The following is a 16,518-nucleotide window of genomic DNA, read 5'->3' on the forward strand; positions in this document are numbered from 1 at the left end:
TATAAAACGTTCAGATGAGTCGTTGAATTATGCTAACCGTAATCTCTTCGGTGTCATAACGCCTATTATTGGGGCAGCGATGTGACCTATTAATTCAGATTTAGATCACGCACTCGATGCTGCCGTTTCAATTATTCACGGCGGGTAAGTATCGGGGAGGGATTCTAATTCATTGCTATAATGCAGTTATAATTATTGAACATGGACACGCGTAGCCGTTGAGTTATGCGCGCCAGCAATATTGCGTGATTATTTACTGGTGTTTCGAATCGAGGCGCTAATGAGGAGGAGAATTAATTCCTACTCCAGCCGAAATTACGAGCGGGCTATTGTGAGAAAAACAAACAACGTATAGTAAAAATAACTTTAAGCAAAGTATAATGTTTCTTTGATAAAAACATTTCGCCACCGAGAAGAAAAAAAAAATTCTTCAAATCCGTCCTACTTTTTCGCCTCCTAGGTGTATGTTGCCCGGTAATGGAATCCTCGTCTTCCCCGTATCACGTACATTTGATATTTTATGATACCTACTACCAGGGAACGTGTAGCAGCCGCCTCTCGCGTCGCATTATTCACCGTGGTCCCTCCTTAATTCACGGATACTCTGTAATCACGGTCCCCGTTATATAATTTCATTAAACCAGCCGACACTGGCCTGGCGCGCTTCTTTAATCCAAATTCATTGTTTGCTTCATCCCGTTGTAATCGTACGATAAGCAAAATTTCCGCGAGTCCAACGGCTCGGACCTCGTTAAAAATATGTACCTCTCAGCTAGCAGATCGTTATTTGGCTTATCGGTTCGAATGCGGGTACCGCGATGCGGCTGAATTATACCGCGAATACTAATGACTAGGGCCGTGCTGGGCGAACCGTTGAAAAATGGCGTATTTTCGAGCCACCGTGCACCACCCCCGTTAATAGGTCAGCCGATAATTTCAATGCGGCGTACTAATCCTCGGCTATCGATGCTACTTCATCGACAAAGCAAGAATAACGCGCGGTATCGAGTTCCGCCCATGCACCCCACCCTTAATCCCGGTGTTTTATTGTTTCAGCTTACAACGTTAATAATCCCGGGCCACCTTCCTTTTCTATTTTTCCGTTTACCGGTTCGAGCACGAACGTACCCTGGTACACTGATGTGGAAATGTTTTCAAACGATTCAGGGCGAGGTAAGTGTCTATAATATCTGCGTGTCGAGGAAAACGAGGGGTGAAAGATGGATTCGAAGGTTGTATACAATATAAAAGTCACTGATCGTCCCAGGCTGTAGTCTTAAATAGGGATTAAGAGTGACGGGAGCGTCATAAAAATATACACACCTTTCATAAACCGAACGAGGTGAACGCCCCTGCTGGGGAACTCCAAATTTTATGACCCTGACCATCGCCCTGCTTCTAATTACTTTTAGCTCTCTTGAAATTTTCGCCAAGCCAACTGCTGAATAAAGATTGAACCCGATTCGACTTTAACCGTGAAACGTAGTTGTTTCACGACACGCCCGGTGCTTTCGATTTAACACAAAGCGCTGTGCCAAGAGACGAACGGATCTGAAGTCTTGCCTGTTTAAAAGCTGTGCTACTGATGATGCACCCGCTTCACGCCGAGTCGTCGGGATAATCCCAGATTGAACTCTGTCTCGGGCGTAAAAGTGAATGGTGCGACTTCTTCAAGGTTTAAGAACTTTTTTCTCGGGGCATCCATAGCGCTGGCAATCTTCATCCACCATCCCTGACATTATCACCGCGCCCACAGCCCTCGTATTTCTCGTATTTACGGTTTCAATTAAGGAATGCACACCGTGACCCTCGGCTTTTAATTAAAGACGCATGCGATTCGCCCGGTGGCCTTCAAATTTCTAGGGTCAAAATTAAAAGGCGTGTGTCACTTTAACTCGGAATATCCGTCTCCGAGGATGACCGGACGCAACGATCCGTTTCCGCGGGGCGGAGACCCGAGATTTTCGAGTATTCGAACGGAATGAGGGTGCTTTAAGTGATACCACTGACCTAGAAGAATTCCTTCGGGAAAAGGACGCGTGTACTGTGGAAAGCTATGGGAAAAAAGATGGAGGGAAGACGCTGACTTTGCGTCTTGACACGAACGACCGAAACAAAAAGCTGACCGACTTTAAACCGATGATAACAGGAGAGGAAAGGCGTGCACGCGAAGGAAATTGCTGACAAAACGCATTCTCGAGTGTCAGCGGAAAGGAGCGCCAAACGGAGTCGCTTGCGAGCTAGCAGACTAAGTAGTAAATAAACAAATTCCTGCAGACCATTCAGAATTGTACGGTGACTTTGAAATTGCGCGAAGTAACGGTGAAGAGCGCGAGGATATTGTGGAAATAATGCAGGAATATCAGCTACTAGTTTCAGTACACGACTTCGCCCGAAATTTAGATTCTGTTTCTACAAAAAAAATTGTTATATGAAATATATAAAATAGATAAAAGATATATATAAAACGTCAAAATATAACAGTAACAGATTTTGCCACAAAAAAGAAATGGATTCGCTGACGCATTGTGCTATTTAAAAATAAAATTTAAAACCAAAAAGTAATGTTTCGCTTTGTACAAATTTTGCATTAAATAAATAAATTTACCAATTATCTTTAATATCTATTTTTCATTTACACAAGTTTTGTATAAATTAGACAGGAATAATCATTTAGTTAAAGTTTTCTTGTGTTTTTAATAAATATTATCAACATTATTCCAAACATATAATTTTTGCAATATTTTTTCAATTTCTCGAGAATTCTCAAGAAATACGATCTCATTTCTGATTTCTCGAGAAACAAAAAATATGGAGAAATTAGGAACACTAATCTCAGGTACCACCTAAGATGAATATATTAAAAAAAAAATTTTTAGTTTTTTTTTGAAAATGGTCACATTCATCTGAATTAGTCAGGCATAATGAGCTGAGGCTCATTTCGTGATCCCAGAGTTTACCGTTCGAAAGTTTTTAGGCGACAGACAAACACACACACATATACAAGCTTTCTGCTTCATATATTAATATTAAGATATCGTGAGATTATTGGAGATCTCGCTGTATTCATAGCTTGCAGCGTTTTGAATGTGTTCTTTTCTGAATCGAGAACGTTTCATGTGACGTGAAAGTATTAAGAGGGGTTCAGAGAAAAATCTATATTAGATGCTAGGTCTGTCTTTTGCCTCGTCTGTGATTACAATTTGAGGAGGCCGAAGCTGAGATACAATCCTGTACATTTTTTAGACATCCCCCAGGATTAGTCAATTATTCCTCACGGTCTCGAAGGGTACGGCTCCGCCGAAGTCCTTTAATTCCACGACCTTCTCGTTATCCCTGAGATTTCCCGAGCGATACACGGGCGGGCAATAACGTCGGAAATATCCGAGAGACGAGTTAAATGAATCGAAGACAAGAGGAAAACGTACGTAGTTTGTTAGGAAGATACTCGTAATAGAACAATCTATATCGGAGTATGGAAAGGCTTAACGAACTATTCTGTAAACTAGATCTTCTATTATAAAGAGGTGGAAATTAAAAGAGGATTGACTATGATCCACAAGAATTGACTTGCTGACCAATAGGGCGGAGCGATAGGTACTAAATTGTCGAAAATTTAAATTTGAATTTTCAGTTGGCCTGGGTGCGGAATAGTTGTCTTTTGATTAACCAAACACAACTGCAAAAAAAAATTGAAAAAATATTCATGTTTGCAGGTTCCTTCTTCTCTTAAAAATGTAAAAATGCACAATGTAAATCTTATTTTTTATATTTTGAAAATTCAAATTTAAATTTTCGCCTATATAGTATCGGTTCGCCCTATTGGCCAGTCTAAGGAGTAATTGAAAGACTTGTTCATTAAAAGTACAATAATAATATAGTGAAATTGTTAAACAAAATTCTATAATACAGTATGATAGCGTAATCGAAACGTACTGTAAATAGTTGTCGCTAATAACCAAGTAGTTGATGCGACGGTAAACTAATACATAAAAAAAAATAATAATATAGTGAATCAATAGGAAATCGGCTGTGATTCCCAGACGTTCACACAGAGCTCGATCAACCAATAAGAAACTGTTGACTTTGACACTGCCGTTTGTCCAATTCGCCAGTGTGCTGCGGGGAGAGGGTAACGGAGTTGTAAACTTGATACTACCTGCGCCTCTTTCGAACCGTAACGACCATAAACCAAAGTAGCCTGGTATTCAATGTAGTGTTTCTGAGTCAGTTGAACGAATAACATCGATCGTGAGTTTTCCCAGCATTTAGAAATCATTTCCCCCCGAGAATAGGGCACTTCGAATTATTCTCGAGGTCGGAAATTAACTCGATATTCCTGCACTCATGTGCGACAGTTAATACACGGTATCAACGGAAGTGAACAGCGGTGCAATTTCGAAATCAGTTGCTATATGCGCGGGAAAGCGGAAGAAGGGATAAGAGTGCAAATTACTGCATTCGTTGGAACAATCAGACGTTCGTCAAGAAAGCTTGTGAATAGAGGAGAATGTGAAAGTGGGCGGAGATTAATTCCAACGCTAATTCAGCTGGGGCTAATAAACGTTCTGACTGGAACATCCCCCTGGGTACAGTGCGACTCTCGGCCTCAAATGAAACTCGACCAACGCGACTACTAGTTCCGAGCGACGTTTTACTTCGACCGTTCACGTGGCGAGGGTAAGTGACGTAAAAAATGTAAAGAAACGATTAAGTGGTTGCTAATCAAATTGTATTCGAAACGGCGGGAATTTGCCGCGATCGAGCCATGTGTCGCCATCGCTGGGGATCGTTCAAACTAAATGCTGTGTTGCTACGCGCCTCGTTTCTTATCGCAAATAAAATAAAAACACGAATTTCTGGAGCAAACAGAATTAATCGACACCGCGATGAAAAATGCATCCGAGCCGTATACACTGTGTAAAATATATTTTGTTTACTTAATAACTAAGTTCTCACATTGATGAGCGTGACTTGGCTAATATTGAAAACTCTTTAGGCAGTCGTTTTATTTTCATGTGCGAAATTACAGAATTTTTTTAACATATTCAACATTACGCTGCTATAAAAGTAAAATTGATAAACTAGCTTCGTATATGATACAGAATACTACGATGGGAATTTTTATTTTAAATGTACACCAACCTCGTGGTTTCGAAACTTCGATTTCGCGGCGATAAGTTGCACAATTCCTGTCAATTGGACGATCGAGCAATACGCAGACGCATTTTTCATTTCCAAGGATCTTCTGATTGTAGCATTTTGCATAACACTTTTGGAGGAAACAATATCTACATAATCCTATACGGAATGAAGTACATACCTAGGTAGCATAATTATTTCATATACTACGTAACAGTGTAACGTGTAACAATGAAAAAACACGTTCGAGACGGAGGCCACGGGTTACTCGCATTCAAGTAATTCGACAATAACATGCAGCGAACCCTGCAGTTCAATTCTTGCACTTACAGAAACATGTGTTGCTTGGTTGCATTTTCTCAAGCTATAAATGAGTTCAGTGCAAAAGCTGCCTGCAGATACGGAGCTAAATATCAGAAAGTGCAACGTGTAATTGTAAAATATCAATATACTAATGAATTTAATTCAAAACACTTGAAATGAAAGACGCGCTTCGCCCGTTCTTTATTTGGACGCCAGGTGGCGACCATATCGCCCCAGGAAACATAGTTGATTCGAATGCAGTTCTACACGCACAGGACTTGTCGTGGGCAAATGTGAGCCGTCAGGGGACGCCATGTTTATACTGTAGGTGGTGTGGTGCGGGTATACGCGTTGTCCATTATTTTCAAGTAATAACGTTTAATTATTTATTTATACGTACAGCGCGGTACGGTGTGTCGTGTGCGCGAAGTGTGTCGAACTCGATGTAGCGGGGGATCGATTTTCGCTAGCGGATACATGGGATAATACGATAGACACAAACGATCCATGACTTACGGACCTTCGTTTCACGGAACCCGTTTGCTACCTCATAAATTGTTTACAACTTGTTCACGCTGCTTTTCGGCTAAGCAGGACCCTCAGAACGTGCTATTTCCGCTAGGAGCTCAATTTCCTTTTCAGGAATCATCCGCGACCGTCGGACGAGCGTAATGCATCCTTAGTACACGAGCGTTTAGCGTGTTTTATAACCTGACAACACGTCCGAAGTTTCTCCCATCTTTATCATGTCATTGCATCTTTGACAAAGTATAACAAAGTGGTAAGGATTCAACGGGACCGTGACGGCCACAGTTTTGCTCGCGTTCCCCGCCACGTGCGCGCGTTACGCACGAGATAGAATAACGCATTCGAACGGATTACTTGGAAATGCTGCATACCTCGCAAAAATATCAAACACCTCTGCGAAATAAACGTATCGGTTTTATTTTTTTTATCCTTCTGGCTTCTGCTACGCTTCTTTTTCTTTTCATCACGAGAGTACGTCACTGCTTTGGAGTTCTAGAAGACGCCTTTACCATGCGTGTTGATGCATTTCATTGTCACGCGGTCGTGTAAAAATGCAGTATGAGTACAAATATACCCAAGGTTTAAATATAATAATTACAAGAAAAGAAAATGTACAGTTTATTTGTTATATATGAAACGACTAGATCTGTCTTAGGTACGATTATAATGTATGGTTTATATATATTTCCATTGTACGCGTTTACAAAAATATTTATAAATACCATACTCGATACAAAAGTAATGCTTTGAGAAGCTTATATATATATATATATTTCATTGCATTATGTTTTACGCATCACACTGATCCTGATTATTTGTTTTGAATTGTATTTCTTTTACGAAAAGGTTCGAGTGTTTTAATTCTTTTAAGTACTGAGTTGTACAAAATTATTTTCATGTTATTTAGATGGTAATTGTACATGTTACGTTATAGCTCATTGTTTACATAATCAAGTTTGACTTCACATCGAAATGATTCTAAGTAAGTGTAATAGAATGTTCCGTTTCAGATTTGGAACAGAAATAATAAATACCAAAATGTGGTCGTCACAAGGTAACAACTCGAACACGAATTCCTCGTCGAATGAGAAAAATCTGCGTACACTGGGTATGACGTCTGCTATCAGTGTAGCAGAGCCGAAACCCAGCGATCTTAGCAGGACAAACGAGTTGAAGGAAGCATTGAAACCTTATAATGTATTTGAGTCCGAGGAAGAACTGAATCATAGAATGGAAATTTTAAGGTATTTTCGTGTGTACAGTTATAACGTGATATAAGTACGTAGCACTTTCATGTATTTACTATATTAATCGTTGCATCCAAACAGCAAATTAAACACGCTGGTGAAACAGTGGATACGGGACACAAGTATTGCCAGAAATATGCCACCTAATGTTGCTGAACAAGTCGGCGGTAAAATATATACTTTCGGTTCATATAGGTTAGGGGTACATCACAAAGGCGCTGATATAGATGCCCTATGTGTTGTACCACGTCATATCTATAGGTCGGATTATTTTTCATCGTTCTTTGAATTACTCAAAATGCAAGAAGAAGTTACAGACTTGAGGGTATGTATTTCGCATAGTAATGAATAGTAGTAACGACTAATAGGTCATTTAATATCAGTTTCTTTTCAAATAGCACTTGCACAGTAAGTACTTGCAATTTATAATTAGGCTAATTATTGGTTTAACGAAACGTGTAAGATTCTATAGCGAAGGCATCGTCAACGAGCCTTATATATAAAGGTCGCTTACTTTGATCAAAGATTTACGGCCGCCTTGATGTATTATTTAATATCTTTCAGGCAGTGGAGGAAGCATTTGTACCAGTTATAAAAATGAATTTTGATGGCATCGAAATCGATATGCTATTTGCGAAACTAGCTCTTAAAGAAATTCCCGATTCAATGGTTAGTAAATTGTCCGCGGATAATATCACTGAGGTGTAAGCTCCATTCTACGTATGATATTCAACAAATTTTACTTGCAGGATCTTAAGGATGACATGCTTCTGAAAAATCTCGATCAGAAATGCGTGAGAAGCCTTAATGGTTGCAGAGTAACAGACGAAATACTGCGCTTAGTACCTAATATAGAAAATTTTAGGTTGGCACTTAGAGCTATCAAATTATGGGCAAAGCGTAAGATCGTTTAATTGTTCTCGATTTTTATACTCTATAAGGTCAAACGTATGTTCGTTATGTCTCACTATCAATTTGTTATTTTTAGGTCACGGCATATATAGCAATGTGCTGGGTTACTTAGGCGGCGTATCTTGGGCAATGTTGGTCGCGAGAACGTGTCAACTTTATCCAAATGCTGTTGCAGCAACACTAATAGAAAAATTTTTCCTTGTATTTTCTCAGTGGAAATGGCCACAGCCAGTCCTCCTAAAGCAGCCCGATAACGTTAATCTCGGTTTTCCCGTTTGGGATCCAAGAGTAAAGATTTCTTTTATTCGTACATGGATTTCATTAGATCCCATTTTATAAAAGCTTCTTACTAAACCGCATGTTTTTAGGTAAATATATCAGACAGATATCATTTGATGCCAATAATCACGCCAGCGTATCCTCAACAAAATTCAACATTCAATGTATCAGTTTCAACAAGAACCATTATGCAGGAAGCATTTGAAACTGGACTGTCGACAACGGAAGAGATCATCATGGGAAAAGCAACGTGGGACAAGTTGTTCGACCCACCGAACTTCTTTGGCAAATACAAGCATTACATTGTATTACTGGCCAGGAGTTTAACAGCGGAAGATCAGCTGGAATGGTGTGGCCTTGTTGAGTCGAAAATACGACACTTGATAGGTAAACCACTGAATACAACAATAAATATATTCTTCACGGATATTATCGAAATTTGTTTACGAATATCTTGTAAATTTATCGATCGCATCAGGATTTTTAGATAGTATCAATAACGAAGTATCGCCTACCTTTGGTATTAGTTGTGTCACGTTGTGTTTGTTCCAGTTAAATGACAGTAGATTAAAACAAATTGCGCTTTATCGAAATGTAAATTTGTCAAGAATCACACGTAGGTCCTCGGATAAATGTATGAATCTTTCGCAGGAGTAAGCGGCAGTTGTAAATCAATGAATTGCACGAAATTTCTGCCTTAATCTGTGTCTTGACCTCTAATCATCAAACTTTGTATTTGAACAATAATCTGCTCGTATTGCAATGCTAATAATCCGCGGGTGCCAAAATGGCAAAATCCTAACTCTTAAAAACAGGTACACTGGAAAGGAATCCCCACATTACACTGGCGCACGTGAACCCGGAGGCTTTCCCACCGTTAGAACCAGAGCCGGAGGGGCACTGCTCCATGTGGTTCATCGGCTTGCTATTCGCCAAAAGCGAAAACTTGAATGTCGATCTGACGTACGATATAAAGTCCTTCGTGGAATCAAGTAAGTATACGGTGCATACGAATGAAACTGGCAGAATCCTACTGTTTCGTGAATATTTTAACCGTTCATGGAAAATTGCAGTTCAAAGGCAAGCCGAACAGCTGAGCATGTTGAAGGAGGGTATGTGGATAGAAGCCAAGCACGTGAAGAGAAAGGACCTACACACATACGTTTCTCCCAGTTTGCTCAAACGAGAAAGAAAGGTTAGCTATAATCAAAATTACTGTCACAGGATCTTAAGACGGATACTAATGATCGACTATCGTTTGCTTCAGGTTTCTGGCAGCGTACATAAAAACGGAAACATTGCTGGGAACGGAAACACCGGCAGCGTCTCACCGCGGAACCAAGGGGATCCAGCGAGTAGGAAGAGATTATCGGATCAGAACCCGGACACGTGCGGAAAGAAGCGAAGGGTCATCGACGGCGAACAGCAAGCCACGCAGGTAGATATAAAAAAGAAAAAGACGACGACGGGTATGAAGATGTGATATGTGACTAACGTGCCCCGATATTTGTTCAGGGAGAAGATGGATCGTTAGTGGTCCAATCTTGTGGAGAAGACAGCAATTCCGGATTTAGCTTGGATGAATACAAACAAACATTGACAGCTACTAAGGATGTAAGAAATTGTACATATAATGAACAGTAATCAGCATAGAACAGAATTAGGTAATTACATCTAAAGAAAGGAAAGTAGAGCATAGTAAATCAATATTGGATTCGTTGGAGAAGAAATTCTTTCTTTTGTCAAAAATCGGAATCGCGAGGTAAGGAGGGAAAGAGGAAGTAGTTACGTAGCATCTCATAATCCCATGTTTGATAGGGTTTTCTTGATTACGTAGGTGAGCGGGGAGGGGGAGGGGGGTGCGCAAATGTGCTGGGTTCTCTGATTTCTCGGATCCGAGGAAGCCTTAAATTTCTCCGTTACCGAAACTTACAGGAGGGGCCGACTGGTGCATCTACAGTAGCGCAGGAAGGATACGTTTGCACTTGACCACTGCAGGATTACTACCTCACATCGATCCGCAGATGCTCCTCTGGGCCATCTAGACTGTAATCACTTGTCACGCAACCATCCACTGCCCACTGTAAGTCCCCCCGTTTCGTAAAAACAAAGCATCGTGATGCGTTGGGAGAAAGCTACCGGTTCAAGGAGTCGATCGATACACGATTGTGTGACAGACGTTCTGATTTTAGTATTTATAAACAGCATCAACAGTCAATGGGAACAATTACGCCGCGAGCTATTGATTGTGCCAGTGTCTGTGATGTTATTTTTTATTATAAACCGCGCGCAGCAACTTGGGGATTCATGATGGTCGAACGATTAGAGATAACGGGAACTTAAAAATCCATCACTATCTGTAAGGTTAATGATTTTATTTTTATATTTCATTTTGTACATATCGCTTGTAATCATTTTTATTCAGGAAATTGTTGAAAAAGAAAAAAAAGGAAGGCACGGTGTCGGGTCTGGATAAAAACGGTTCGTGCTTATCGTGCTGATATGTGAATAGGCGACGATATTTCGTTTAGAACCTTATAATTAGAATATTCGACTAAACCAAAAAAAAAAGGATGAAAAAAAAGACATGAAAGTTTCAATGTTATATGAAGGTGAAACGTATTCTTGTATAAAACGCATTTCTTTGATGCGTAAGTAGATAAAAGTATAAAAAAAAAGAAGGTACGTTTAAGTTGTGTAAATAACTCATCTACTTTGTCACTCATGTGTCGGTGTAAATTGCAGAAAACGATCTGCCTTTGAGTTTGAGAAAGTGTAATCGCATCATGGTAGTACGTTTTACTTGCTTCAGTTTAATTTAGAAACTATTTATCTAGCATTACTTAATATTAATACTATTATTTATAATATCTATGCTAAACGAATACTTGAATATCAGTTGCTAAATGGAGCTCACTTTGTATGCATACGATATCGTTATATGTTCTCGTAATTCTAAGATTCTTTCTTTTTCTTTTCTTTTTTTTTTTCTTAGTTTTATATCGCATTCGTAACCAGTCAGTTAACGAACGATAAATCACCGACACTGGCATAAGAGATTCAATGCTCCATTTACAGAAAGACCAAAAAAAAATAGGAGACCGTCAAATATAGCATAGGTTCGATTAAATCGGGGTTACTTATAAACGGTCTGTAAATGGAACATGCTAAGCAAGCCATTGACTATCTTGTTGACGATCGTATTACGTAAAATGAGTTTCGTACGGAGTCGCTATTTAGTTTTTATTCACAGAAACGAACGTTATAGATTTAACGATGCAACAAGGGACTGGCATCTGGATTATTCAAACCATCTATCACCTGTTTGGTGAGTCTTTTCAGGTGTTCGACTGCCTTCAGTCCCCCCCCCCCCCTTCAGTTCTACACAGTTCTCTCTCTCTCTCTATCCTTGGTCCTGGCCCCTTATCGTACCAAAACCCTTTCTCCCTTATCGAATTATCGAATTATCTTTCTGTGTTAAAGGCATGTCGGTTGTCGAACGTTACGAGGTATTTGATGTTCACTCTTTAGTATGCGTGTCGGCAACGAACGATACGTTAGAATGTCTAATGATTATCGTACTCGAGAGACTAAGTATTTGCAGGGTAGGCTTCACAAAGTCAAGCACCGTATACGAACACAATTTTTGTACATGTACAAAACATCGAGATCTAATCATCCACATAGTCCTATTCTCATCCCATGTCTTAAAACTATTATCGTTATTCTTCGGTACATCTCACACAATGTACAGTGCTCTGCGAATACTGTAGTTGATTCTATTATCAGTGGTTAGGGACCATTTCGTTGATTGTATATACTCGCCGTATTCTTTGGATAGTAGTTTCTTCTCCGCAACTTTCTCGATCTTGTTCGTATCGTTGCGTCGATACACAACTCTGTGTTCTTATTTTGCGGCAGTCACAGTGTGCAGTAAAAGATGAGTACATAGGACGCTGGTATAATCGAAAGAAGTAGTAAATTATTGCTTTATTCGTGTTGCATTCTGTTATTTCGTTACAATAGCAGGGAAGACTGTAACTTCGGTTCGCGAAATACGAACAATACTTACAGATGAATGAAACGGGCGTTTTTTTATCGCCGAGGTCGTTTAATTTCGCATTCTTGAGCCTTGAAATAAATGATTTTCTTCTGTATGAAAGATTCGTGATTGAAATTCCACGATCGTTTATTATGCTCACCGTTACAGAGAATATCATTTATCCTGTGCCTCGATTAGATCGTTTTATCCAGTTTTGTACACCATTTGTACTCTAATTTATTAATATTCATCTAAACGTCAAATTGGCGGCTCGGTACAAATATTTTCCCATCGTGCAATAAATTTAACATTCATTTACTATCGATGAGAAAGATATCGCGAGGGTTAGAACAAGTTCCAGAAAATCTGGGCACAGTTCAGCAAATCATACGCGAGAGAACCAGTTCAAAAGGATAAAGAACGACCTCGTTATCGTGCAATACGTGATTTTTTAAAAAAAATATGATCGAAGAATCCTTTCGTTGGAAAGGGGAAAGTTGCGATGATGTAGGACCATTTTATTTCCAAAAATGAGCGTCTCGTGGGGCCGAGCACGTTCACGAATGAATTATGTTTCAAGGGAGTTACGTGTCAACGAATTCTAAGTATGATTTACGTTTTTTCCTCAACAGAATCGTGCCTTTGATTTGAAACTTTTCCATTCACGGCGAGCCGACGTTCGGGCGTGAAAATGAAAATTGTCCGAGGTTTCTTTAATAATTTCTACGGCATAATAAAGTCGCAGGGCTCGATGGCTCATGTTCTTCGCTTTGAACATTCACCGCCAATCATTCTCAGAGTTTCGCGAGAATTGTAGAATTCACAAGAACACTCCTCCTTCATTGCCTTCATCATTTTATTACTATTATTTTCCTCGCCCATATTAATATTACTATTAATACTGTAGTCACATTATACCCCCGTATAATTTACTCATTATTATAGTTACAATAATAATATCGTTAACAGTATCACCAGTATCGTTTTTATTGTTCCATCTCCCAACACTAAAGTAACACGTGCGTGAGAAACGAAGTGGAAAACGAGGCGAAAGGATGCACGGCCAATATCGTGTCATTTCATAATCACACATTACCACGCATAGGGAAGGAACAATAAACAGTGAACATCAAGACTACCCTCGCGCGCAATGCACCACGTTCTCTCGTTAATTTAAAGCGAAATAAAAAAAATTTTAAGAAAATGGGATCGTGCACCCGAAGTCCACCCACGTTGCTCTGGAAAGCATCGGGCAGACATGTCTCTATCACATTTTTATCTCCTCCATCCGTTCTCGGGAACGTCGCATCGTTCTTTTTTGTCGGCACGACGTTCCCGAGCCGCCGACGAACGGTGAAAGAAAGGCCCCCCGAAAAGGGGAGAAACGAAACGGTGAATATCGCGTTGTAACACACACACACCCTCTCTTGTGTAATAAAGACGAAGCAACTAAGCAACAACCCAAAAAAAATTGAAAAAAAAACGCGAAAAAGTGCTGAAGGCAAGGCAAGTCTGTAATTTAGAGACGAGTGGTTTCGGGAGAGTGCCTACGAAGAACAGTCTCGGTGTTTCGGACGCTCTCGCGAAATCGGCGGGCTCGATCGGTGCCGGTCACCTAGAATTCTTGTCGAACAATGTCCTGTACCATAATCTCCCTCGAGTAAGGCGCGAGAAGATCTCGAAAAAGAACGTACGAGACCGAGATAGCGGGCCACGGACCTCGCTTCCATGCAGCCACGAATCGAACGCACCCCTACACACCACAGAAATCGCACGCTCGCTTCCGTGCGGGCGGGCGCAACAAGCATGCATATTCATACACACGGGAGACAGCGTACGCGGCACACGAGACGCACGATTTTATATCGGAGCAGACGGAGGTGCCGCGAATGCATCGAGGCTGCGTGTTAACATGTGAACGTGAGTCATTTGTCTGAATGAAAATAAACGGCCATCGAATACATCACCGTGTGTTTATGTGCTTGTTAACAGCATACGAGCGTCGCGACGCACCGAACGGTCCCAGTGCACGCGCTACTACATGGTATGGGCTTGATTTTTGGACGCGGTCGTGGCCTGGCGAACGAATCAGTGTGACGAGGTGGAGGGTCGTTTAAGGTTTTTCGGTTTGAAGAAGAATCCGGCGGATTTCGGAGACATGTACACGACTTTGGAAGAATAGAGGCGATACAGTAACGCTAATGAAATGATCGCGGCCAACGAAGATGATCGAGAATTTCGGATTGGATATTATAATTTTAATAAGCTTCCGAGACCTCAGCCATCATCGTGGCCAAAGTACAGCTTCGACATGCTCAAAGATTCCTTTCAAAACTGCACTGAGATGAATACTTAACAGTTCAGCGAGAAATCTTATCATGCAACTTTAGATTTGCTTCTCGTTCAACGCGAGATTTCTTATGAGCTACCATAATCACAGGATAGCCACATCGAACAGTGGTTTCGTTGCTCGCGAACTTCTAGATTTTATTAGTAACGGCAGCTGAAAATTCACTCCATACCATCCTGCACCGGTGTTCGTTGTTCCATTTCTTAACACTTTACCAACCGGTAGCCTGTTGATACAGCTACCATTAACCGCTACCGGTCGGTGAAGTGTTAACCATGCTCTGGACATCGTATATCTCGCGCGGAGAACACGAGTTGGAAGCCTCTAGCAATCAGCGTGTCCCTTCGTTCGTCATACGGGGGTTCACGATGATGCGCGGTGTTGCTTAAGTTCCTTTCAACGGAAGTACACTCTGTGCAGGGTGCATCCGAGCGCAAGGACCGTGCGACGATCGGTGCATCGCGAATCGGTGTATGCTACCGTTAGCTGTAATCACTCCATTCGTAGGATCGGGTTCGTCGTAAAGAGATAACGACGGCAGGGTCCGCGTGCTTCGACGTTTGCAGTAGGGACGATTTTTTTTCTTTTTTCTTTACCGAAAAAGCACGAGTTGTACGCATAATTTGTATCCTCCCCCGGCAGCTGTACATTCTGTATCTTTCTTGAATAAACCGAAATAAATTTCTCTTTTAATTCCTTCAGCCAAAAGGTGTCTGACTGTTGGCGACGTCTCGGCGGAATGGCACGCTGCTTTTAAGGGCGCGCGTGGTTCTCTCGAGCGTTAAGTACCGTTGTTTTAGGAGGTGTTCGTTTTCCAGGGGTAGTTCTCGTGAACAAAACTGTAGGAGCTGGGAAATACAGGCTCTGGATACTACAATTTTGTTTGCAAGAAGTATGCGAAAAGCCTGGGAAACACAGACCCAGACCCCCTGAATAGGGATTGCAAAATTACCGAATTTTTCAATTACCGGTAATTCGGTAAAATTTTTAATCAAAACCGGTTTACCGATAATTTGAAGTGTTTTTTTTTTTACTGATAACGTAGTAGATGCCGATGGAATTAATGAACGCATATATGCGCTATATTGCTATATGTAATTTATCGAATTACCGGTAAAAATATTAGGGTATTTCTCGCGATTTACCGGGAAACTGGTTTACCGGTATTGCAATCCCTACCCCTGAAGTTGTGGTGCTTATTGTACTTAATAGAATATGGTTTGAAGTGGATCGAGATCTTGGTGATTCTTGTCATTCTGCCCTGTCGTCGTCGATATTTGTTCTTTCCTTCTGAACCTCCCACTGTTCAGTTAGATCTGCGATCAAGTTGGAGATTGATTGTGCACTTAGCAGAGCATTCGATGATAAATTGGAATGTGTTTGCAGATGCAGCCGAGGCAGTAAAGTTGAGGGTTGAAATGAATTTCTGAGAATGCAGAAGAAAGTGTTGAATTGTGTGGTAAGTTGGCGAAGGTCTGAACGATTGCACTGGTTCTTATCATATTACGCTGGGCACGGTTAGAAGAACTAGTGGATGAATGGTGAATAAATATTAAAAAATTGAACGAGTGATAGTTCGATACTGACATCCTACATTCGAATTTGCAATCGAAGAAGAATTGTGAATATTTTATCGTACGTTTAACTCTAGCATTAAATAACTAAAGATGACTTGTAACATTTCAGTGCATGCACTGATTTAGTAAACCTTAATT

At 40.6% G+C, this 16,518-nt stretch overlaps 1 protein-coding gene across 5 annotated transcripts; it reads left to right on the forward strand.

The window, feature by feature from the left end:
• The first annotated feature begins 5,733 nt into the window (after window positions 1-5,733).
• On the forward strand, window positions 5,734-15,511 carry Hrg (poly(A) polymerase hiiragi). Of its 5 annotated transcripts, none has more exons than XR_013085421.1 (12): window positions 5,735-6,226; window positions 6,984-7,217; window positions 7,302-7,545; window positions 7,785-7,889; window positions 7,970-8,120; window positions 8,209-8,420; window positions 8,501-8,798; window positions 9,227-9,403; window positions 9,485-9,849; window positions 9,927-10,025; window positions 10,347-14,373; window positions 14,446-15,511. XR_013085421.1 is itself a non-coding variant. In XM_076813517.1 (12 exons), the coding sequence occupies exons 2-12, from the start codon at window positions 7,012-7,014 to the stop codon at window positions 10,398-10,400; spliced, it is 1,839 nt and encodes a 612-aa protein (XP_076669632.1). In that variant the 5' UTR covers window positions 5,736-6,226; window positions 6,984-7,011; the 3' UTR covers window positions 10,401-15,511. The 5 variants fall into 5 exon arrangements, 3 of the variants coding, with proteins under 3 accessions (XP_076669631.1, XP_076669630.1, XP_076669632.1); XR_013085422.1 differs by having other exon boundaries at window positions 10,347-10,494; XM_076813517.1 differs by having other exon boundaries at window positions 5,736-6,226; window positions 9,485-9,606; window positions 9,679-9,849; window positions 10,347-15,511.
• Window positions 15,512-16,518: the final 1,007 nt, after the last annotated feature.

The sequence above is a fragment of the Andrena cerasifolii genome, chromosome 5, assembly GCF_050908995.1.
Source record: "Andrena cerasifolii isolate SP2316 chromosome 5, iyAndCera1_principal, whole genome shotgun sequence".
Taxonomy (NCBI): domain Eukaryota; kingdom Metazoa; phylum Arthropoda; class Insecta; order Hymenoptera; family Andrenidae; genus Andrena; species Andrena cerasifolii.

What these genes read in the sequence shown, in the direction of transcription:
- Hrg (XM_076813515.1), top strand. Translation starts at nt 7,012, where the DNA reads ATGTGGTCGTCACAAGGTAACAACTCGAACACGAATTCCTCGTCGAAT. An exon ending in CATAGAATGGAAATTTTAAG is followed by an intron (nt 7,218 to 7,301) that starts GTATTTTCGTGT and finishes GCATCCAAACAG; the next exon opens with CAAATTAAACACGCTGGTGA. An exon ending in TTCCCGTTTGGGATCCAAGA is followed by an intron (nt 8,421 to 8,500) that starts GTAAAGATTTCT and finishes GCATGTTTTTAG; the next exon opens with GTAAATATATCAGACAGATA.